At 43.5% G+C, this 25,430-nt stretch overlaps 1 protein-coding gene across 1 annotated transcript in view; it reads right to left on the minus strand.

Annotated features, from left to right (window-relative positions):
• The window catches only part of LOC147436033 (uncharacterized), a 57,536-nt gene extending 38,286 nt beyond the window's left edge, over window positions 1–19,250 (minus strand). Inside the window, exons 1-2 of the mRNA XM_086487820.1 lie at window positions 19,047–19,250; window positions 12,970–13,150 (exon numbers count right to left, since the gene is read on the minus strand). Coding sequence (XP_086343946.1) covers window positions 12,970–13,150; window positions 19,047–19,250 — 385 coding nt within the window. The remainder of the gene's footprint in view (window positions 1–12,969; window positions 13,151–19,046) is intronic.
• Between the last annotated feature and the right edge of the window lie 6,180 nt (window positions 19,251–25,430).

Raw genomic sequence — 25,430 nt, forward strand, 5'->3', positions numbered from 1 at the left:
CACTATAGTGAATAGGAAGGAGGAGAGAATGCTGACTCTCGCGAGAGTAGGTGGACTCAAACTGGCTGATAGTTATATGCGCGGTCACAGCATTTGCACGTTGTGCTCCCAATTAGAGGGTCGTTCGCTTTCGCATTTGCTAATGAATTGTTCGGCGGTTGATGATTCTAGGGGGAGATGGCTAAACCGATTCAACTCCACCATCAACACTCTAGACCCTTCGTTGGACCCTGAAGAAAGGACCGTTATCCTCCTTGGTGGGGAGGCTCGCGGGAAGCGGATGCCCTTTTGGGTACGCCGTGATCCGCACTCGAGGGACGGAACCGTAGAGCACGTGCCTGTGGCGAAGTTCCTCGGTGAAGTTGTACCCCAGTACTTGGGTGTTATGCATAGGCGGATCTGGAGATAATGCTCCCCTTCCTATGCTATATTTTGAATCCAATCCCTTTCGGGGGAAATGACGTAATTCTCCCCAAGCGAAGCCAGATGAGCTATAAGAGCCGGGGGGGTCAACTTCACCTAAAAGGGGTTGGGAGCATAGTTACCTGGAACGGGAAATCGGAACGGGGAACGAGGAACGGCAACATGCATGAAATACCATTCCCTGTTTTGGATACTCACGTTTGAAACACGGAACAGGGATTCGGAACGGGAAATTGGGATGGGAACGGGGAACGGGGACCTGAAAATGGCCATTCCTTGTTACTATGGTTGGGAGGTGCAAAAGGGAGACACCACCAGCCTCAGCGGACGCCACCTGTGAGCTGACGCCCTTCCAAGCGGGTATGGTATTTCCTAGGGGAAAACCGTCAGGTTTCAAAGGCAGTTTAGTGAGGTGAACGATAAGTTTCCTGGAGGAGACAACTTTAAAGGGAAGACCGAAGCAAGTCCCGCAGTACCTGGGCCTCTGAACAGAGGTACTTGGTCGCTGTCACGCCCACCGAAATGGGTCTCTCAAGGGAACAATCATCGCCCTAAGAGAGTAGATAATTCTGGCCTCCCAAGTCTAGAGGAAACTAGTGACAAAAGCGTCTGCCTTTGGTTTCTGGGTGCATAGTCCTGGTCGTTCTTCTTGTTCACTTTTATGGTGTATGAGGAGAGCGGCCGAGCGTGCCCTACCCGACTCCGAAAACAAAACAAAACAAAACTGGTCATGCACGGTTTGCGAACAGACTCACAAAAGTGCCAGATCACTTCCTATTCTCGACTGACTGGACTCCTTGTCGTGATGTAGCTTGTCCACGGACACATAGGGTTGGATGTGTCACGTGACAACAAGGATGATGTGTTAGTTGATACTTTCTCTAGTGAAGCTAACCTCATTGCAGAGACGATGAATCAGGAAGAACCGATCTTGGCTCTTGAGCCTAGGTCCAAAGAACCCCCTCAGGAAGAACCGATCTTGGCTCTCGAGCCTAGGTCCACAGGTGACAGAACCCCCACAGGAAGTATTATGTGTACGAATGATTCGTCAGTACGCATTGTTCGAGTGTCTTAATCGTGATGCTTTCCTGTATTTTAGTCACTGTCTTTATGTGATCCCTTTTCATAGGCATGGCATATTGTACGATGACCACGATTCACTCATGAATGAGCACGGATGTATGCGGATGATTCATGAAAAGATGAAATGTTTGCATTCAAGGAATTCACATTCCATGTTCTTCCTTGGCATGATACAGTATCCGAAAGAGCACGAGAAGGATTGAGCATCAAGCATGGGCATGTCCATTATGATTTGCCACAGTTGATTGATTTAGATCAGAAACACAAAATTCGATCTCATTGTTTGCGTGTGTGTGGTGAACGGATTGACACTCCGTCTATTTGTTCATCTACATTGCATGCACAGTCTTTAGAGAAGACGAGATTTTTTCCACTCACTTTACATGGAATGGGTATGTTCATGGTTTTGTGTTGGAAGTGGTTTCAGGAATTTTCAGCCTCGGAGATTCTTGAATAAGGTAGACGCATGACTATAGACGAAGTTGAATCATTGAAGGAGTCACACAAGACTTTGTGTTGCTTTCAACGCGGCCCAAAGAAGCAAGCGTTGCAGACCTTTATGAAGTTCAAGTATCGCACGACACACGCATCGGAGTGGGCCGACGAAGAGTCCTTTCCAGGATTTCCAGACACTGTTGGCGATCTCCCTCGACGCCATACAGTTCGGTACCAATACCTCACTTTGAAAAGGAGGGGATGTCACGTGCACAGCTAACCCTATGTGTACGTGGACAAGCTACTTTAGGACATGAGTTCAGTTCAATTAGCTTAGAAAGTGATTTGGCACTTTTTTTAGTATGTTTGCACACCGTGCATGTCTAGGCACTTAGATTAGAGGCATATCCTCTAATTGCACACAACATGACCATCAGATTTCCATCAGAACCCATCAGGAGCATTTTTACAGTGCATAGACCTATTTTTCCTATTTTTGACATTTTTCACTTATTATTTTTAAGTGACTTTTTTTGGGAATTAGGTAGGGAAATTTTGCTAAGTTTTTATATATAGAAACCTAGCGCTAGCACTTTTTGGCAGAAGAGGCAGCAGGAGAACTTGCTCAATAGGCACCTTAGCAGAACCTCCCACAACAACCTAACGTTTTTGGAGCAGGAAGACTTTGCGTTTTTCTTCAACAACAACCTAGCGTTTTCAGCAAGACAAACCAGCCTTAGCGTTTTTGCATTGGCAACAGCCTGGCAACAGCAAGAAGTAGCAGATCCCCTAGCGTTAGCAGATTTCCCTCACAGAACAACAATCAGCCTAGCGTTTTTGCATCAGCTTGATCCTCAACGGTTTTGCAGATCTTCGCGACAGATTCAGCCCTAGACTCAGCGTTTTTAGTTTTCAGCAATCAGTTTTCGCAATGGACTCCCAAACCTCGCAGATCTCACCTTCCCGCCGCCGATCCTCGCCGCACGGTGTCGTGCAGCTCCGTTACCATGACGGAAAAAAGAGCAAAGAAATGCAAGCTAAGCTTCTTTGAAGCCTACACATTTATTGAGCAGTGATCAGGGCTTGCTAGCAGGCCAAGTTTAATGATTAATGTATGCCATATGCGGCTTTAAAGGGCCAACAGATGCCTTAATGATGCTAAAAAGGAGTATGCTTGAAGTGAGCACAGATGGGAGATTATGATCTAGAACTGCAATGCTTGAAGTGCTCTACCGGCCTGTCTTTACGACTCGTCATTTGGAGCTACGGTGAGGAAGTTAGAGCAGGTTGAAGTTTGAGTCAATTGCAGATCCGTACCGGATTGGGCAACTACAGCTGAGGGGACAAAAATGAAGTGAATGCATGGGCGTGAAGTGCTCACTTTGTGGAGCGTGTCGATCTTTTCAGATCAGTGATTGGAGTTACGACTGCCGAGATATTGGCCGTTAAAGAGTCACCGAGACCGGTTCCGTACCAGTCTGGTCCGCTCGGTCGTTGTTCCATCTAGGAATTTTACAGCATCAGCAAGGTTTGTATGCATTCTATGCAACTTGAGAAGTCTATAGGAATTTACGGCTCGTCAGACAAAGTCCAGATTGATGAGATAATATGGCTTGAGGCCGGTGTCAGTTGTCAGCACTGCTGCGCTGGATAATTTGGCATCATCTGAGAAGCTGATACAAGCAATAAACAATCGAGTGCGAAGGAATGCCTTCCGGCAAATGCAATCACATATACGTGCATCTTAAAAGCATGTGGCATTATTTGAGATGTTGATATGGGCAATAAAATTCGCGATGATATTGTCAGTCGAGGCTACTAAAAATCAAATACGTGCGAAGCAATACCTTGGTCTGTGTGCATACCCAACGTGGTGCCATTGAATGTGGTGGGCCGATATGTATACCAAATGTGGTGCCCTTACAAGTGGCTAGGCCACCCAATAGAATCGATAGCCGACCGCCCAAGGCAAGTGAAGATGGACGCCCAAGATAGCACAGTAAACTTAAATGAAATTTGCAGAATCTTGAATGTAGATGAAGCAGATAAAGCGACATGAGGAAATTTTCATCACCATCATCAGCTAAAGTTTGATTAATCATCGTCTTCAGGCCCGATGTCATTAACGGCCCGGTTAATCCTGTAAACCGGGAGCTTAAACTCCTAGTTAGTAGATGATCCAAGTGACGGTGCTGTTAACAGCTCGCCTTGGCTAAGGATTAAGTTGTAATCAAAGCATTATTCATTTAATTGATGATTATGGTCTTTGCCAGATCTTTCAGTGTCTGCTATTCTGTCTCTTCCACACCTCTCACAACTAGAGGCCCAACGCCTGCCTGACTCACGTTTCGAACACATATCCCCCGACAACAGTGAGATCCATCGAAGTTTGCAGTTTCAGCTCAGAAAACGCAAATTTCAGCATCTGCATTTTCAGCACGTCGTCGTCGCATCGTCGCCATCGACATCGTCAACGATAGAGAGTCAGAATTCAGCAGATAAAGATTTGCAGATTTCAGACATTAGAGTTTTCACATTTCAGCCCGTCTCGTCATCGTCATGATCATCGGCGACATCGTCGCCAAGTCCAAAGCATTGTAGAGATTTGAGCAATCAATAGTAGACCGCTCTCGTCATAGCGAATGGGGCCTTCGGAGGAGGGTTTGACAACATTTTGGTGTCGTATTCTTCTCTCTCTATCTCTCAGTCTCATGCACCTTCATTCACAGTGTTTATCCACTTTGTTTGTGTCCATTGCACTCTCTCACTAAAGGAACGGAAGGCTCTCCCTTCCGTAAGTAAAACAAACCCTTCAGCACAGTTTCGAGCACTCATCTTGAGCAAAGTTCAAGATTCACTTCCGCTGCACCTTACACAATGTGACATAAAACGTGTTTTGGACCTCCGAAACGACGAAACGGTTGAAACTCTTCGGCGAAACAAACAAAACGAGTTGGTTTTTTTCGTTAAAACCTTCTTTTGACCAGCTGACCTTCAACCACCCGTTTGGGGATTTTTTGAGCCATGTACAAAGGCCGTCTCAAAAAGTCGATAGATTTTTTGACCCTCACGCACATCTAGATTGTGTATATTCAATGTCTTGACATGTGAATTTGTATGTATATTCAATGTATATTCGATGTATAATTATAAATACATACATGTAAAACGACACCTGTGTTTATAATTTGTATGTATATTCAATGTATAATTATAAATACATACATGTAAAACGACACCTGTGTTTCGTTTTCTTTGATCTTCGAAACGAAACGTTTAAGAAACCTCGAAACGCATGAAACCCTGAAACGTTTCATGTCACATTGCTTTAAGGTGGACATCGAGTGTGTCCCTCTAGCCTCTCTTACAGTTTGGTTGTGCCATAGATCCGCATTCTTTTTTGGGGCACATCATCAGGAAATGTTAGAGTGGACGCGGAGGATTTTGGAGACACGGCCTAGGGGTTTCAGAGTCCCTTGGCTTTTGTGAGCTGCTACAGGAGGTTCGTTTTATATCAATCAAATACGTAGGGCAGGGGAGGGGCCACTTGGAACATCCGGCCATTCTTGAACATTCCCTCTAGTGCAGCTGTCCGGAATGCTAGAGCGTGGCGCTTTAGGGCCAAAAAATTGCCTTTCCTATACCACTGTCGCTTTATCCTAAATCTTTTCAACTCAAAAAATGGCCACCACAAAGTTTAGCAAGAAGGATTAGAGACCAGATGAAGATTGGGAAATTTAAATTTTTTAGTTGAAAAGTCCAAATAATGTAGAATTTTCCTTCTCAAAGATGGTTTTCCCCTTCTTATAGAGAGGTCAAAAGGATTCCCTAAAATTTTCCCGAGCCCACATGTTTGAAATCATTAGACAGCGATGGGCAGCAAGAGGCGGCGAGAAAGGCGGGCAAATAGTAGCTCTGACAGTAGCAGCAACACACTAAAAAGAAAGTACAACAACAACAACAGAAGCTGCTCTGAGAGTGAGAGCAGAAGAAGAAGGAAGCGGAGAAGAAGGGAGAATAGAAGGAGAGAGAACAAAGAAAAAGCAGATAGGCGTCGGCAGCGGCGTAAGCGGCAGCGACGGTGACTAAAGGAGAAGAGGAGAAGCAAGAAGCAGCAAGGAGCAAAGGACGCCATCATCATGGCTCCTTGCCTCTCCCTTGAGGAGGCCCGATCACTTTTCCAGCGCTGCATGGACGACGAGAGGGAAAATCCCACGCGAGACGTCATTAAGCCCCCCATGACCCCACAAATGCAGAAGGATTTTGAAAGGTTCGGACCTCTCCCCCCTCATGAGGTGAAGGTATTGAGGCTCTCGCATGCCCAATCAGACCCGGTGGATAGTATCACGCTTCGGGATTGGAAGAAGGAGCTTGAGAAAGGGTCCATCACACTGGTGGATAATGCCTTCTTTGGGCAGCAAGCGGTGACTGTCCTCAAGCATGAAGGTGACGGCCTCTTCAGCTCGGTCAACGAGCGAGGCGTGCACCTTGTGTGTGCTCTTGAGGGAGTCCATCAATGTCTTCCATACCTTGCGATTGTTTTATGGAATGTTCCGCTACAATAGGGTTCTCACGAGGTATGGGAGTCGCTACACTGAGCTTTTGGCTGCAAGTAAATGACAAGATTCTTGGATGAGGTCGTGCAAATGATATGCATGTTAGTTTTGAACACTTCTACGTTTCATTTGAAAGTAGTTTTGAACACTGCTACGTTTCATTTGAAAGTCTTATCCTCTCTAATACTTGACGATGTCTAATGCTAGTTTAAGGGAATTTGAGATGTAGCTCCTCTCAGTGGTTACAATTGTGTGTCTTATGCATTATATGATGTTTCTTTAGTTGAGAGCTCTTTAATTGTACTTGGATTCCAGGGTCTTTTCAGCTTTGTTAGGAGAGCCAAGTGAGGAGCAACATTTAGAACTGGTCTTGAAAAAGCACCCATTTGAAGGGACATGGTTGCTTGTTTATTTGTAGTCCTGGATCTTAAAGGGTCTTGAAAAAGAAGTGCAAATGGGCTCTCTACACTTGGGCTACTCTACTGACCTTTCTAGTAGAAAGGTGCTTTATGTCTTCACAGGCCTACTACTCAAGAGCAGATCAAATGATTGACGTGAAGTTGTGTGAATGTAAAGCTGTAAAGGGTTTTTAAAGCACCCAACGTTCTAAATACTGCTCATGCTTGGGAAAATTTTAGGGAATCCTTTTCACCTCTCTATAAGAAGGTGAAAAACCATCTTTGAGAAGGAAAATTCTACATTATTTGGACTTTTCAACTAAAAATCTTAAAATTTCCCAAACTTCAACCGGTCTCTAATCCTTCTTGTAAAACTTTGTGGTGGCCATTTTTTAAGTTGAAAAGATTTAGGATAAAGCGATGGTGGTATAGGAAAGGCAATTTGTTGGCCCTAAAACATGGCGCTCTAGCGTTTCGGACAGCTACAGTAGAGGGAATATTCAAGAATGGCCGGACGTTCCAGGTGGCACTCTATCACCGGAATGACAAGGAACGGGGTTGGAACGACGAGGGTAGTTTCACCTCCATATGGCAAAAAACACCATCATTTTGTTGGAAACAGACACGAATCTCCAACAAAGGGTGTTTTCAACTAACATGATTCACAAAAGAGCATTAACACACGAAGCCTCTTCAACTTTAAAAACCCTTTGCAGCTTTACATTCAGACAACTTCACGTCAATCATTTGATCTGCTCTTGAGTAGTAGGCCTGTGAAGACATAAAGCACCTCTCTACTAGAAAGGTCAGTAGAGTAGCCCAAGTACTCTGTTAACATCTTAGAAGAGTGCAGAGAGCCCATCTGCACTTCTTTTTCAAGATCCTTAAGATCCAGGATTACAGATAAACAAACAACCATGTCCCTGCAAATGGGTGCGCTTTCGCAAGACCGGTTCTAAATGCTGCTCCTCACTTGGCTCTCCTAACAAAGCTGAAAAGACCCTGAACCCAAGTACAATTAAAGAGCTCTCAACTAAAGAAACATCATATACTGCATAAGACACACAATTGTAACCACTGAGAGGAGCTACATCTCAAATACCCTTAAACTAGCATTAGACATTGTCAAGGAGACGTAGAAGTGTTCAAAACTACTTTCAAATGAAACGTAGAAGTGTTCAAAACTAACATGCATATCATTTGCACGACCTCGTCCAAGAATCTTGTCATTTACTTGCAGCCAAAAGCTCAATGTAGTGACTCCCATACCTCGCGAGAACCCTATTGTAGCGGAACATTCCATAAAACAATCGCAAGGTATAGAAGACATTGGTGGACTCCCTGAAGAGCAGAAGGTGCACGCCTCGCTGATTGACCGAGCTGAAGAGGCCGTCACCTTCATGCTTGAGGACAGTCACCGCCCGCTGCCCAAAGAAGGCATTATCCACCAGTGTGATGGACCCTTTCTCAAGCTCCTTCTTCCAATCGGGAAGCATGGTACCATCCATAAGGTCTGATTGAGCATACGAGAGTCCCAATACCTTCACCTCACGAGGGGAGAGAGGCCCGAACCTTTCAAAATCCTTCTGCGTTTGTGGGGTCATGGGGGGCTTAGTGAAGTCTCATGTGGGATTTTCCCTCTCGTCGTCCATGAAGCGCTGGAAAAGCGATCGGGCCTCCTCAAGGGAGAGGAGCAAGGAGCCATGATGATGGCGTCCTTTGCTCCTTGCTTCTCCTCTTCTCCTTCAATCATCGTCATGCCGCTTATGCTGCTGCCGCCTATCTGCTTTTTCTTTGTTCTCTCCTCCTCCTCTTCTCTCTTCTTCTCCGCTTCCTTCGCATCTTCTGTTGCTGCTACTGTTGCTGCTACTGCTGCTGCTGTCCTGACGCTGGTACTTTCTTTTTCGTGTGTTGCTGCTACTGTGAGAGCTACTGTTTGCCCGCCTTTCTCGCCGCCTCCTGCTGCCTGTCGTTGTCTGATGATTTCAAACGTGTGGGCTCGGGAAAATTTTAGGGAATCCTTTTCACCTCTCTATAAGAAGGTGAAAACCATCTTTGACTCAGATTCGGGGACATCAAAGTCTATCCAGTTTGGGATTTCAGCCAGTAAAGCAAATCTATTGGTTCCTCTGCTTGGGTCTATTGGTATCTGTTCTCATGTCTCTTTCATTCTTGTTGGGGATAGCAGTGGAAGGTGAAGAGGTAGCTTCTGATTTCTAGTTGAGATTTTTCGGGGGTTCCTCCTTGTCAGAGATAGGAGTTGGGTTACTGGAGACTGCAGGTGGTGGAAATTTAGTTGGGCAGTTTCTTACAAAGTGACCCACCCCCCCACAATGGAAACAAGCATTAGGCAAATATTTTTAGACTACGGGTTGTTCGAAGGAGTCGCCCTCATCTGTGGCTATAATCATCGAGTCAGGTAGTGTCAGGTGCAGCGGAAGAGAATAAGGATTTTGCTCGAATCTAGTACTCCGCACACAAACACAAGGGACACTTTACTTCACTTGAGAGAACTGAAAGAAAGAGAGAAACGAGAGAGAGGAAAGAGACGACACAGGGATGTCGGGTCCCAACCCTCAAGGGCCCCCTTGCTCTGTTGCCAGAGCAAGTACTTTCTTTATTCTTGCACAAAGGCGACTACAATGATGTTGATGCTGAAGGGTATTGATGCTACTGAGGTACTGAAGGGGTCTATATTGAAGACGATGATGTCGACGACAGGTTCTGTGGGTTCTATGTCGAGGACGAGAAGGTCGACGACGAGGTCTATGTCGAAGACGATGAAGTCAACGACGAGGTACTAAGGGCCTTTGTTGACGACGATGAAGTCGATGACGAGGTACTAAGGGCCTTTGTCGACGACGATAAAGTCGACGACGGTACTATGTCGAAGATGGTGAAGTCGACGACGGTTCTGTGTTGATGACGGTGAAGTCGGCGACGGTTCTGTGTCGAAGACGGTGATGTCCACGGTTCTGTGTTGATGACGGTGATGGTTCTGTGTCAAAGACGGTGATGTCCACGACGGGGTCTATGTCGAAGACGATGATGTCAACCACGGGTACTGCTGGTCTATGTCGACAACGATGATGTCGACGACGATGGTGACTGTGACGATGATGAGGATGGTGTCGTCGTCAAGTCCGGGATTGCGATGACGATGACGATGACGAAGGTGTTGTCAAGTTTGGGATCTGCGATGACGATGACGAAGGCGTCGTCGTCAAGATAGGGACTGCGATGACAATGAAGATGTCGATGACGACGATGGTGTCGACGATGACGGCGTCAAGGCTGAAAACTGAAAACGCCAAGCTGATCTGGGCATTCTTCTTCTTGAGAAAACGCTAGGGCTCCTGCTCAGGTGCTGCCTGACTACTGGGTGCCTACCTCCTTGTGTCCCTTCTTCTTCTGCCTCTACTGAGTGCCCAATGGGTTTCTTTTATAGATCTTTAGCAATTTGCCCTACCTACTTTTCCAACAAACTTACAAAAAGAATTCCATAAGTCACTTTTAATAAAATGACTTATAAGAGGTGGTTCGATTGGTAAAATGCCTGCATGATGAAATGACTGTTATTATGCAAGAGAGGGTATACAAGTGTGACTGGCCTGGACATGCACGTCCTACTAGAGGCTCACAAAGGTGCCAGGCTCAATCCTAAGCTAAGACTCGTACAAGACTATGGTAGAAGCGTGTCCACGTGGCACAAGTGAAGTGCGCACGTGACATCCCCCCTGTTAAAAGTGAGGCACAGCTGCCGAACTTCTTTCTGTACTTCTGATGCTGACTGATGAATGCTTCTGATGCCGTGGATACACAAACCAATGCAGATTCCTCCGAAACCAGGGTCTGATGGTACTGCAGGTGCTCTTGGTGCTGTGGGTACTGTTGGCGATGCAAACACCATGTAAGGGTCACTGTGCAGCCTTACCACGATTGCCGAATATCAGCAAGGGCTATATACCAGATAGTGTTGACTCTGCCTGCTGTAGCAAGAGCTGTTCCCTGAACACTAACTGTGGTGAAAACACTACCAATGCTGATGGACTGAGGTGTGGTTCCGGAGTCCTTTCAAAAGGTTCAATTACGAGGGTAATGGATGCATGCTACATGCGAATGCGAATGCAGAAGAGGTTAGGGATCTTGTCTCCAACTTCTTCCATATCCGCATACAAAGCTAGGAGATCTTGGTACTCAAGATCTGGGTTCTCGTGTATCCCATGTCGATCTTCTTTCAAAGACATGGCAATGAAGATGGAATCTGGTAAATCCATGGTCGGGACTCAAAGATTCTTCAGGGAAAAAAATTTGGGAGAGGTTCCTTGGGTTCTTGGGCTCGACGGTTCTTCTTGGGTTCCTTGGGATTCTTGGTTCTTGAGATTCTTCTTTAGGTTCTTGATGGTTCTTCCCATGAGTTCGCGAAGTCGAAGCACGCACATAGCTCTGATACCAATGTCAGGTGCAACGGAAGAGAATAAGGATTTTGCTCGGATCTAGTACTCCGCACACAAACACAAGGGACACTTTACTTCTCATGAGAGAACTGAACTGAACTGAAAGAAAGAGAGAAACGAGAGAGAGAAAAGAGACGACACAGGGATGTCGAGTCCCAACCCTCAAGGGCCCCCTTGCTCTGTTGCCAGAGCAAGTACTTTCTTTATTCTTGCACAAATGCGACTACAATGATGTTGATGCTGAAGGGTATTGATGCTACTAAGGTACTGAAGGGGTCTATATCGAAGACGATGATGTCGGCGACAAGTTCTGTGGGTTCTATATCGAAGACGGGGAGGTCGACGACGAGGTCTATGTCGAAGACGATGAAGCCGACGACGAGGTACTAAGGGTCTTTGTCGACGACAGTACTGTGTCGAAGATGGTGAAGTTGACGACGGTTCTGTGTTGATGACAGTGAAGTCGGCGACGGTTCTGTGTCGAAGACGGTGATGTCCACATTGGGGTCTATGTTGAAGACGATGATGTCAACGACGGTACTACTGGTCTATGTCGACGACGATGGTGACTGTGACGATGATGACGATGGTGTCGTCGTCAAGTTCGGGATTGCGATGACGATGACGAAGGCGTCGTCATCAAGATAGGGACTGCAATGACAATGACAATGTCGATGACGACGACGGTGTCGATGATGACGACGTCAAGGCTGAAAACTGAAAACGCCAGGCTGATCTGAGCCGCCTTCTTCTTGAGAAAACGCTAGGGCTCCTGCTGAGGTGCTGCTTGACTACTAGGTGCCTCCCTCCTTGTGTCCCTTCTTCTTCTGCCTCTACTGGGTACCCAATGGGTTTCTTTTATAGATCTTTAGCAATTTTCCCTACCTACTTTTCCAACAAACTTACAAAAAGAATTCCAAAAGTCACTTTTAATAAAATGACTTATAAGAGGTGGTTCGCTCGGTAAAATGCCTGCATGATGAAATGACTGTTATTGTGCAAGAGAGGGTATACAAGTGTGACTGCCTGGATATGCACGTCTTGCTAGAGGCTCACAAAGGTGCTAGGCTCAATCCTAAGCTAAGACTCGTGCTAGACTATGGCAGAAGCGTTTCCATGTGGCGCAAGTGAAGTGCGCACGTGACAGGTAGTGGTTTTGATAGATCCATTTCTATCAATATCTGAGGGTGCCATGAGGGGCTGAAATCCCTCTGGGGCTTCCCTCCTAGAACTTTTCCTAACTGCCCCCCTATTTGTCTGAGATGGTGATGAAAATGCAGTGGGAGGTTGGGGAGTTCAACCCAAACCGGGTAGTTTTCTAGGGCAGATTTGTCAGGGTTGAATGTTTGAGACCATCCGAACAGGCACAAAGGTGAAGCTCTTAGAACCCAATGCCCCGTTCTTAAGATCTCAAATGCTATTTCTGGAGTTTTGAACATGAATAGGTAATGATTCTTGGGTAAAGCTTGGATGTACTCTCTACCTCACACCCTTTGCTGCCTCGCTGATTTCTAACCCATGCCCGCGGTCGCGCTACCAGGCCTATGAGGGCCCTGGTTTCAAGATCCTTTTCTATTTTTCTAACTTGGGAGGCGGGTAGAATGACCATTGGCTTACCTTGAGGATCAAGTCCCTTGTTGACAGCATCCAGCCCCAGGCCGTGTCGGTGGAGAAACCTCAGTGTACCATCGGGGGAGATCCAAGGGGGGACCTCCTGAGAAGTGCCCGGATGCAGGCTTGCTGGCGCAGCGGGAGGGTCCTTTGGAATAGCGTCTCCTCTTTCCAAAACTTCCTGTAGCTGCGCCGCAAGACGAAGTTCTGAAAAAGCTGTTGGGTAAAGAGGCTAGACGGGCAGATCGGAAATGCGGGGCCAAGGTTTTGGCTAAGTAATGGCCTGTGTGGTAGGGGGTTGGAGGACCACCAAGCATTTTCATGATGTGAAGACGAAGTGGGGAGAAGCAAGAGTACCACCTCCCCTGTACCAGAGGGGGTGATGGGAGGGCATGACATGTTAGTTAGCGATGCATTGCTACCGCCTGTTAGCGTGACCCTTTCTCTGCTACACAATCTCAAGTTTAATTGTTTGGGAGTCTCCTTTATCTTAATTTCCTATGTGGAGAAAATTTGTGGTTGGACTTTTGAAGAGGGAGAGCAAGTTTTTCTCTGAGTTCCTTCAAATTCTACATTTTCTTTTGCTAGAAGACGCCATAAGATTTCTCCAAGTTATTGAGGACCTCGAAAGATTTTTAAAACACTTGGCGATGTCGATGTGGCTTGGAAACTTAAATCACCTCTTGATTGTCACGTTCCCTCTTTAAGAGATACACTGCGAAAGGTTGAAAATAGATTTAGCTACGTAACCATGTTCTCCAAGCATTTCTAGCTGCCTAGAAGAGGCTTTTGTTGACAAATGTGGCTTACCTTTTTGTCTCTAAGCACTTCTTGTCTTTGATTGTTAAGGAAAATTAGTCTTAGTGAAGACGGAGAGAATTCAAGAATCTAGGAAATATGGTGAGTCAAGGGACTAAAATGTTGAGCAAATTAGTAATGAAGGGCTCGGAGGGTCAAGCGACCAAGGTTTAGTGTGAGGGGATTATATTCAAGAGATGTCAAGTTGGATGAGCGAAGGAGAACGCCAAAGTGTTAGTTGGGTTAGGTTAGGAAGTAGAGGCGAGATTTGCATTCATGGATAAAAATGGCTTACTTTCTTTGCATGTAGAAGGTGAAAGAGTACAAAGGGCTCATATATCACATGTTGGGATAATCAATGAAGGGTGCACATGGTGCATGTGGACTTGGTCGCTTAATCTTCTCCAAGTAGAGCTTAAGAGCTTCTAGAGAGTTCTATTGATAGGGATTCTCATAGGCAAGAGGGAAATCCCACAAGGACAAGCACAAGGCTCGCCTATCAACCCTTCCCTTGTGTATTGTGTAACCAACTTGGACACCCCAAGTCGGAAATCTGGCATGACACACGAGATAATCGCTTAAAAGAACTTCACAGACTTTATCACAATTAAATAGAGTCGACACGGCCCGGCGTAGTTTCGTGCCCAGAGGTATTGGTCCCGAAGTCTAGCGCCTCTTTCGGTATTTATTTTTTATATTAATGCTTGAGCAAAGTTACAGAGTCGGAGGGTCCTCTCTGCTCAGCTACTCGTCAACCAGTTTGATACAGAAGGCCCTCTCAGTACATATTTAAAGGCCCCATGGGCTCTCAAAAGCAGTACATGGAAAGCTTCCAACTCAAGAGCTCTAGGCCCAAAAGTTGCCAACAAAAAACGCAGAAATCCGTATTGCTGCCACGTCAGCACCTGTCTGTGAAAAACGCGAAAATCGGTATTGTTGCCACGTCAACATGTCAGTGCAGTTTGCGGGGGTTCCGTACAGTTGTCCATGTCAGCAGGTCTGCATTCTCTCTCTTTTATTTCTCTAAGTGTCACTAAGGGCCCCATCGGACGGGTACCCAATAAACAACTTATAAGGTCACTTTTTCATTGGTAGGTGTTCGGGTGGTCCTGGCACGGCATCACTTTGTGACATTTGTGCTTCACTAGTACAAGCTCTTTTTCCTCTGCTATAGTTGACCATGCATCATTCAGGTTTCGACTACTACTTTAGACCACGAATCCTACTACTAATGCTCCTCACATAGATGAAGGGCCAAGTACCATCATTGTCATATGCATAACATGTGGGTCTGAGGTCATAACCAAGTGGGTAAGTGTTGATTCCTCTCCTTCTTCTTGTGTAGTTAGATTGCCTCGTGCTTTGCCTTTGTTGGTCCTGATGTTGTTTGGTAAGTGGGTCTGAAGTCATAACCAAGCGGATAAGTGTTGATTCCTTCCCGTCTTCTCTAGCTAGAGTGACTCGTGCTTTGCCTTTGTTAGTCATGATGTTGTTGTTTCTATTGTTGCTCAGCCTTGGTGAGTACTTGTGATCTTAGAACCAAAATATTCATGAGGGAGAACATGTTCTCTTTCAATATGCACATGGACTTGCAATAAAACATTATTGGAGAAATGATTCGATTTACTTTAATGGATGCATTAGGCGCTTGACAAAGATGCTACAAAGAGTCAGCCTTCAAGAGAGTTGCTACGTGACTATTGGGGTCAACCTCTGCATGGACACAAACAAGTCATGTCGTTGGTAATTTAAGCTTGTTGATGAACAAACGTAGAGACTCACCCTCCTCTTGACATAAATGCGTTTTAAGTGAGATCTTGGAGTTTTTGGCTTCGACTTCAAAGAGGTTATGTAGCATGGTCCATACTTGATGTTGTTATCAATGTAGGAATTGTCGAGTGCAATGATGATGATGGCTAGAGCTTGCTCATTGTGTGTTTGGAATCTATCTAGAGATGCTCTGATGGCATTCGTTTCTCCTTGTGGTAGAGGCTTTCCAAATGTTCTTCTTCATAAGATACCCTTTTGGTCTTCATTTGCCACGTATAGAAGTCATGTCCTTAGGAAATTATTTTCCTTGGAAGTTAGTTTGCCCATGATGTGAGCTAGTGGAAGCTTGAATGGTTGGAGAGTGCTAGTGCAGGACGATCTTATCACAAGGGACTCCTATGGTGACAATGTCTAAATACCAAATACAAATGAGAAGTGTGCAAGTTTAATTATAGCGTACATAGCAAGTGAGATAACCTTGGTTGCACAAATGCATCACTTTTCACTCTCTGTACCTACGTCCTCCCCTTAAATAATTCATTAGCCTATCAACAGTCCTCATTGATTCCAATCACAATCCGTAGATTTTCTTATGTTTTTCAAGAAGATTGAAGCTTAAATAAAAGCAAACCCTAATTTGTAAAGAGAGGTAGAGGGGTTCTAAAGCTCTTACTTTAGAGAGAACGCCTTAACTCTTTTGTCTTTTTTTTTTTGAAGCCTCTTGTCATCCTTCACTCTTGTAAACTCTCTTTGAAAACATGTCCCAAAATAAAAAAATTGCCCATTGCATATGAGTTTATACGTTTACGCACCTCAAAAAGATGCGTGGTTTGCTTTACATGACGCACCCCCATGCACAAATCCCATGTGAAGCCCCACTTAGAGAAATAAATGCACTTTTAATTTAGAGCTTTTGTATGCGACTTGTAGCAAATGTGCGTACATGTATGCGTACACGCCCGTGCATGTGTGTGTGTGTGTGTGTGTGAGTGAGTGATATAAGTTTGCATGGTGGTGGTGGAGAAGCTCCAGATGTAGTAGTGGAAGCCAAAAATGAAATGGATGTGACCACATATGGTCACACATCCACTTGGATGTAAGGTCTAATGCATTCCTAGCGTGTCCCCAAACGTGAAAAGGCTTGCTTGATGTTTTGAGCAGGTGCATTTTGTTCGTAGAAAGGGCTGAATGGTAATGAAAAGTTTGAACAAACTCCAATAAGAGGGTGTAGAAAAAGAGGAGCTATAATGGCATTCACTTTCTTGTGAGCATTAACAGCCCTTCGTACATGTTGATAACAATTAACAAGCCACATCTTTCTTCACACATGGGCGAGATCGTCAGTTCTTTTCTGCACGGTCATGCTCCATCACGTGGCATTTTTGCACACTAAAGTGGTTCCTTTCACATTCATCATACAAGCTACCTTGATGTTTACATAGCCTACACATTGCTCGTCCACTTTTGTACTTCATCTGGGAGATAGGCAACTGAGCTTCTTCAGAGGTCTCTTATGTACACAAAACACAATCCCTTTGAGTGTGTGTGTGTGTGTGTGTGTGTGTGTGAGAGAGAGAGAGAGAGATGGTTTGGTCAGAGAGAGGTGCATCTTGATACATTCCCTAGGCCTTTAAGACAATGTGACATAAAACGTGTTTCGGACCTCCGAAATGACGAAACGGTTGAAACACTTCGGCAAAACAAAAAAAAGAGTTGGTTTTTTTTGTTAAAACCTCCTTTTGACTAGTTGACCTCAAACCACCCGTTTGGGGAATTTTTGAGCCATGTACAAAGGCCGTCTCAAAAGATCGATAGATTTTTTGACCCTCATGCACATCTAGATTGTGTATATTCAATGTTTTGACATGTGAATTTTTATGTATATTCAATGTATAATTATAGGTACATACATGTAAAACGACACCTGTGTTTCGTTTTCTTTGATCTTCGAAACGGAACGTTCCGGAAACCTCAAAACCTCGCAACGCACGAAACCCTGAAACGTTTCATGTCACATTGCTTTAAGGTGGACATCGAGTGGGTCCCTTCAACCTCTCTTACATTTTGGTTGTGCAATAGATCCGCATTCTTTTTTGGGGTACATCATCAGGAAATGTTAGAGTGGATGCGAAGGATTTTTGAGACACGGCCTAGGGGTTTCAAAGTCCCTTGGCTTTTCTGAGCTGCTACAAGAGGTTTGTTTTATATCAATCAAATACGCAGGGCAGGGGAGGGGGAAAGTAAGGTTCCTTTTAAAATGATGGTGTTTTTTTCCATATGGAGGTGAAACTACCCTCGTCGTTCCAAACTCGTTTCTTGTCATTCCGGCTGTTTCGGTGCCACTTGGAACATCCGGCCATTCTTGAACATTCCCTCTAGTGCAGCTGTTCGAAACGCTAGAGCGCGGCGCTTTAGGGTCACAAACTTGCCTTTCCTATACCACGGTCGCTTTATCCTAAATTTTTTCAACTCAAAAAATGGCCACCACAAATTTTTGCAAGAAGGATTAGAGACTGGATGAATTTTGGAAAATTTTAAGTTTTTTAGTTGACAAGTCCAAATAATTTAGAATTTTCCTTCTCAAAGATGGTTTTTAGCTTCTTATAGAGAGGTGAAAAGGATTCCGTAAAAATTTTCCGAGCCCACACATTTCAAATCATTAAACAACGATGGGCAGCAGGAGGTGGCGAGAAAGGTGGGTAAATAGTAGCTCTAACAGTAGCAGCAACACACGAAAAAGAAAGTACCAACATTAGGACAGCAGCAATAGCAACAACAACAGAAGCTGCTTTGAGAGTGAGAGCAAAGAAGAAGGAAGCGGAGAAGAAGGGAGAAGAGGAGAAGGATAGGCGACAGCGGCGTAAGCGGCAGCGATGGCGACTAAAGGAGAAGAGGAAAAGCAAGAAGCAGCAAGGAGCAAAGGACGCCATCATCATGGATCCTTGCCTCTCCCCCGATCGCTTTTCGAGCACTGCATGGACGACGAGAGGCAAAATCCCACGCAAGATTTCATTAAGCCCCCCATGACCCCACAAATGCAGAAGGATTTTGAAAGGTTCGGGTCTCTCTCCCCTCATGAGGTGAATGTATTGGGGCTCTCGCATGCCCAATTAGACCTGATGGATGGTATCATGCTTCGGGATTGGAAGAAGGAGTTTCAGAAAGGATCCATCACACTGGTGGATAATGCCTTCTTTGGGCAGCGAGCGGTGACTGTCCTCTAGGATGAAGGTGACGGCCTCTTGAGCTCGGTCAACGAGCGAGGCGTGCACCTTGTGCTCTTCAAGGAGTCCATCAATGTCTTCCATACCTTGCGATTGTTTTATGGAATGTTCCGCCACAATAGGGTTCTTGCGAGGTATGGGAGTCGCTACGCTGAGCTTTTGGCTGCAAGTAAATAACAAGATTCTTGGATGAGGTCGTGCAAATGATATGCATGTTAGTTTTGAACACTTCTAGTTTCATGCTTGAGGACAGTGACCGTCCCCGCTGCCCAAAGAAGGCATTATCCACACCAGTGTGATGGACCCTTTCTCAAGCTCCTTCTTCCAATCCCGAAGCGTGATACTATCCATCGGGTCTGATTTGGCATGCGAGAGTCCCAATACCTTCACCTCACGAGGAGAGAAAGGCCCGAACCTTTCAAAATCCTTCTGCATTTGTGGGGTCATGGGGGGCTTAATGAAGTCTCGTGTGGGATTTTCCCTCTCATCGTCCATGTAGCGTTGGAAAAGCGATCGGGCCCTCCTCAAGGGAGAGGCAAGGAGCCATGATGATGGCGTCCTTTGCTCCTTGTTGCTTCTTGCTTCTCCTCTTCTCCTTCAGTCGCCATCGCTGTCGCTTACGCCGTTGCCGCCTATCTGCTTTTTCTTTGTTCTCTCTCCTTCTCCTCTTCTCCCTTCATCTCCGCTTCCTTCTTCTTCTGCTCTCACTCTCAAAACAGCTTCTGTTGCTGCTGCTGCTGATGTCCTGACGCTAGTACTTTCTTTTTCGTGTGTTACTGCTATTGTTAGAGCTACTGTTCTCCTGCATTTCTCGCCGCCTCCTGCTGCCCATCGTTGTCTAATGATTTCAAACGTGTGGACTCGAAAAATTTTTAGGGAATCCTTTTTACCTCTCTATAAGAAGGTGAAAACCATCTTTGAGAAGGAAAATTCTACATTATTTGGAGTTTTCAGCTAAAAATCTTAAAATTTCCCAAGCTTCATCTGGTCTCTAATCCTTCTTGCAAAACTTTGTGGTGGCCATTTTAAAGAGGTAGAACTGGTCTTGCGAAAACACTTGTTTGCAGGGGTACGATTGTTTATTTGTCTATGTGGTCTAGTGAGGAGCAGCATTTAGACCCGTCCTCGATCCGCTTTCTTCAGAGCTGGTAACAGAGTACTCTATCGATGCTTCCAGTAGGGAGTTGCTTCATAGGCCTACCATTCAAGAGCAAATCGAATGATTGATGTGAAATCATCAGATTGTGAAGCTGAAAATGGGTTGTTGTGTACTTGCTCAAACTATAGTTGAAATTTGTTTGTTGGAGGCTTGTGTCAGTCTGGGAGATATTGGATTATTTTCGTTCTATGAAAGGGAGTTGAGATGATGAAGCTCCAAAGATTTTGGTTCAAGGTTGAAATGATTGTGGTGGTACAAGCCTAGAAAGTGGACACTAGAAGATTTGTGGGTTTTTTATGGAATAAAACAAAGATTGGAACATTGACTATTGACGGACATGTGGTTTTGGTTCATATATGTGTGGCTGAGAGCTACAACGGGCTCCCTGGTTTTGTTGCTGAAGGGTCAGCACATGTCTCTCGCTCTCTTGTGACTAACAAATATTATGTCATGATGAAATTGCTGGTCATGGACTGTTGAGCACAGAATGTTCTCAGTAAACTCTTGTCCGGGATGCGTCTTTTGGACTCCAAATTGCAGGTGCTACAAGGGCAGGGGTATGGTTGCTTATTTCAGAATTGTTCTCGCGAAAACACTTGTTTGCGTCAGGTGCGACAAGGACAGGGCCTGGATTGTACTTGGGTTACAATATTCAAAACTAATTGTTTGCAGGGGTATGGTTGCTTATTTATTTGTCTATGTGGGTCTAGTGAGGAACAACATTTAGACCTGATGTTTTTGCCATTGTGTTGGCATTAAATGACTGAATAATCCTCCATCTGAATAGCTAGAAAATGCTTTAGTAGGGAACCATGCAAACATCTATGATGTATGTTTTGTCTAGAGGCGGCTACAGGCTCCATCTTGATTTCTCCTTTGATTTTGCCATCATCTTTTTTTTTTTGGTCACATTCTATCCTTCCACATGACATTCTCTACGTAAAATACATGCTAATAATGATGGACCTTGATGCAGAAAGAATACACAAATTTCTAGCTCTATCCTTGATTTTAGAAATTTCATCTATTTATAGCGATACTTGAGACCTGCCTATAGCTTTTCTTCCCTTTCTCTTTCTTCTTGTTAGGGACAACAAGCGTCTCATCTCTCTAAAATGTTACATGTGTATGCATGCATATGTGTGTGTGCGTGTGCGTGTGTGTGTGTGTGTGTGTGTATATATATTTGTGTAATGTTGGTTTATACACATGTATGCATATTGGCTTGTCTGCAAGCATAACATAGCTGTGTTATATAAAGAATACATACACATAGAAAAAACCTTTGCACCTTAAGTCCTAAGTCCTAAGCCCTAAGCCCTAAGCCCCAAACTTCAAGCCCTAAACCCTTATACCCAAAACTCTTATCCATAAACCCTAAGCCCTAAGCTTTAAGCTTCAACCCTAAGCCTTAAGCTTAAACCTCTACACCTTAAGCCCTAAGCTCCAAACTTCAAACCCTAAACCCTTATACTCCCAACTCGTAACCATAAACCCTAAGAACCCTAACCCTAAGCCTCAAACTTCAAACCTTTACCTATGTACGCTAAACTCTTAACCCTAAATCCTTATCCCTAAGCGCACAACTCGTTAACGTAAACCTTAAAACCCTAAGATCTTGACTTGATTGCCCTACACTCGACATCCTAATTACCTAACCATAAACCATAGACCCTACATCTTGAGCCCCAAGTCCTCACCAACTTTGTTCTTCATTGTCGCCCACAAGGGTGCAAGTTTTGAAGCGCTTTATGAAACAATATATGTGATGGTCTAGATGCTCCGATGGGGCACTCAAAGCACCACTAGAGACCAAAGAATTGATTTTTACAATTGATTGATGGCTAAAAAGTAGACTTTATATTGGTACAACCTCTGGTTGTACTATACCTAGTATGGCTAGGTGCTTCTCAATCAATCATTGATCATGATCTTATCTCAACTAACATTCAGAAGGTCCTCATTCGATTTGGGGAGCGAGTGTGCAAGGGTACGAGTGGTGTCGAGATTTATAAAAATTGTTGGGATAAGCAATGGAGTCCTAATGTAAGAGATCCATAGGCATAGGAGGATGTCAATGCAACCAAATAATCCATGTAGGGTGAAGATTTCAAAGCCTTTCTTTGAAGAGGCTCAACATAGCATGAGCATCCTAGAAGAAGAATGAATTATTGATCATGGATCTGTTTTAGCAATTGAGGATTGGGTATTCATTAAGACTAATTTGATAACCTAACAAAGCATAAAAGTGTTCTTTTAAGGTTTTGGAATAAAAAATAAATGCACCGAGTAGTCATTTTTCGAAAACAATTACTAGATGACAAAATAGAGGACTTGAAGCTTGCCCATCTCCACCAAGCCATATTCTTCTTATTTGCCTTTGGGCCTATCTTCAGGACACCCCTTAACTTCTAATGCTTACTTGGCCTTGCCAAGGCCACCATTATATGTGCTTGCATGGCCAATTAGGATTGAGAGGCTACGGAAAAAAACTTTTTTGACACAAAAATGCATAAATGTAGCTTTGGCACATTCACAACCCCTAGATCTACCGTGGGTGAATTGAAGAAATAAACAATTGAGAAGTGTGAAAGGTGGGATTAGAAAGCTCATTTTCATTCCGAATATTTACTAGGGAAAACATTCTCTAAACACTGTAGTACATATGTTAAGCATATGCAAAAGATGTAATATAAAATTCATTATAACTTGATAAGGTGTTCTTCTAGGAAAGATTTAATAATTCTCAATCGTTACAAGTTTGAATATTTTGACACAACCACGATCCTTGTAAGTTTATGTATCAAGTCGCCCTAGGATCTTGCAAAATGAGTTTTCCATCTACAGATATCTTGTGTAGAAAAATAGAAGTATAAATGATAGAACTTTTCAATAAGGATATTCAATAAACATTATTCATATTGAGAAAAAAATAGCAATACATGAATATAAGGTCCTCAGTATGTGCTTAATTGATGTATAAGACAACTTTTGGATTATGTGAGTGATACTAGACTCACATTCAAGTCTTTACTACAATCCCAATAGTGTGACAACATGTGACAAGACCATGAGTCTTTACACACAAAAAATACTCTTTTTGTGAGATTAATTATCAATTAGGAGTTTCCAATGTGTTGTCAGTTATGTATTTTGTGTGGGCACTAGGCTTGACTTTAAAAACTAAGCACAAATATGGAATTTTCCCATACTATTTGCGCCAAATACTTGTTTTAAGGCAATCCAAGTCTGCAAAAATTGTCAAAAGTGGGTACACTTGATCTTCCACATGCTTATTCGCAATTTTTTGTCGGTTTTTCATAGAGTATTGAAAATCTTGGTTTTGTACAAGAGTTAATGGAGAATACAAACTATCGATGATTTTGACAAGCATCCTTGTCCTTTAAATTTCATATATGTTTTATTTTTTTGTATAATTTAATGTATTTTTTGGAAGGAGACTTGCATTTTTACCAAAAATGTTCAAAATACCTCAAAAAGATAAAATGCTCATACAAAATCAACATTGATGTAAATAAAACCTTGCTTACGAGTCCCACAATATTATTTATGCAAGGTCACAGTAAGGATGAAAGGTCAATCATATCCAGTTTTAAGTCCAAATAGGTATATAAGAAAGCTAATCCTCATGATCAACTTGATAGGTTCCCATGCACAACCATGTATAATGAGTGTGCAATCCATTCAACTAGGCTAATGGATGGGAAGAGACGATGAAAACTTGTTGGCCTTTGAAGTTTTGAAAGAGGACTTCAATGAGCCTAGCCAGTGGCTTCTAAATCAAAGTATCAAGCTCCTACACCTTCATGGGTTTCTCTACGAACTCCTTCCTACTCATGCCACGCCACATCGGCGTAGATTGTCATTTGGACATATTTTATAAAGTTGTCATAGGATGAACTCAAACTGGCGGCTTTGCAATGGCAATCTTTTGTGCTGATCTTTGTTAAGAATGGCTTTTTTTGTAAATAAGTAAGCATGTCCCCATGCTAATCATTCAAATGCATTGTGATTACAAACAAGGCAATATATGAAAGATCATCTTCAAAACCAACAACTTGTACTCAATCCAAAAAATCTCCAGTTTCAAGCTCTGATAAATAATCAACAACAACTTGTTTCTTCCTTGATGTATGAAGGACTGTAAATTGAAACTCGGTAAGAATCAGCATCCATCTATCAAATTTTTCGTGCAAGGTTTGTTGTGCTATCAAGTGCATCAATGATGAATGATCCACAACTTATCGTTGAGAAAACAATGCAAAAATGTTTTGACTGTATAGATCATCCCTAAAACCTTGTGGCAAACGAGTAGGCCCTTTTTATCAAACTCAATTGGTGATTTTCAAAGTAAAGTTGAAACCACTCTATACCATTTTTCCACCTTGGCTTACATCAAAACTGCACCAATTGTAATATCTGAAGCATCCATAAAAACATGAAATGGAATATCACATGGTGGAGTCTAAATACTGAGGCTTTGGAGATTATAGACTTTAACCACCAAAAGGCATTGCCACATTCTTCATCCATTGCAATTTTTTTCAGCTTCATCTGATTATTCTAGGGCACGGCAATATTGGCTAGATACCAAAGTTTTTGGCCATGCCACTAAATCAGAACTAGACATCTTAACATATCCTTAAATACTAGGGTGTTTAGCCATCATGATCACTTTGATCTTTCTAGGGTCTATGACAATACCTTATATAGAAATAATGTGCCTAAGTAGCATGCCGCTCTTTACACAAAAGGAAAATTTTAGAGGGTTAAGACATAACTATGATTCTCGACATTTTTCAAAACACTATTGAAAATGACTCAAATGCTCCTCTTTGTCTCACTGAACACAATGAAATCATCCACAAAGATGTGCATAGAATCTGTTAAGAAAGGGTCAACTATTGCTAAGACTGATCACTAAAATGTTGCTTGTGCACTCTTCAACCCAAAAGACCATCACATTTGAGGTGAGAGAACCCCTTTTAGTAATGAAGGCAATCTTTTCTATCCTCTTATGCCATCTTGATTTGGTTATACCTCAAGAAACCATCTAAAATAAAAACATTTCATGAATTGCTACATCATTGAGCAAGGAATGTGTGAATGGTATCAAGAAATGATTAAGGATGGTCACAAAGTTTAACTTTCGATGATCCACTCAAACCCGTAACTTCTTGTAAATTTTTGACAAGATCACAATTGATTACAACCAAGTGGATCTTTCTACCGGTGTGATGAATCTCACTCTAAGTAGTTTATCAGTCTCTTCCTTACCTCTAACAACATAATTGGGATTCCTGTCTTCTTAAGAAGCTCTGCAGCATCAATTTCAAATAGCTCAACTAGGCTCTTGTTGCCTTGCATATACTCCTCCTCATCTTCCTGGCTCTTGATGAGATAGATGCCCGCGGAATATTTAGGCCAACCTAGTGTGGACATTGTGGTACAATAATATACACATACTTTCAATTTCTTCTTTCCCTTTTTGATAG

Source organism: Adiantum capillus-veneris, chromosome 18 (genome assembly GCF_014529385.1).
Source record: "Adiantum capillus-veneris isolate H3 chromosome 18, ASM1452938v2, whole genome shotgun sequence".
NCBI lineage: Eukaryota > Viridiplantae > Streptophyta > Polypodiopsida > Polypodiales > Pteridaceae > Adiantum > Adiantum capillus-veneris.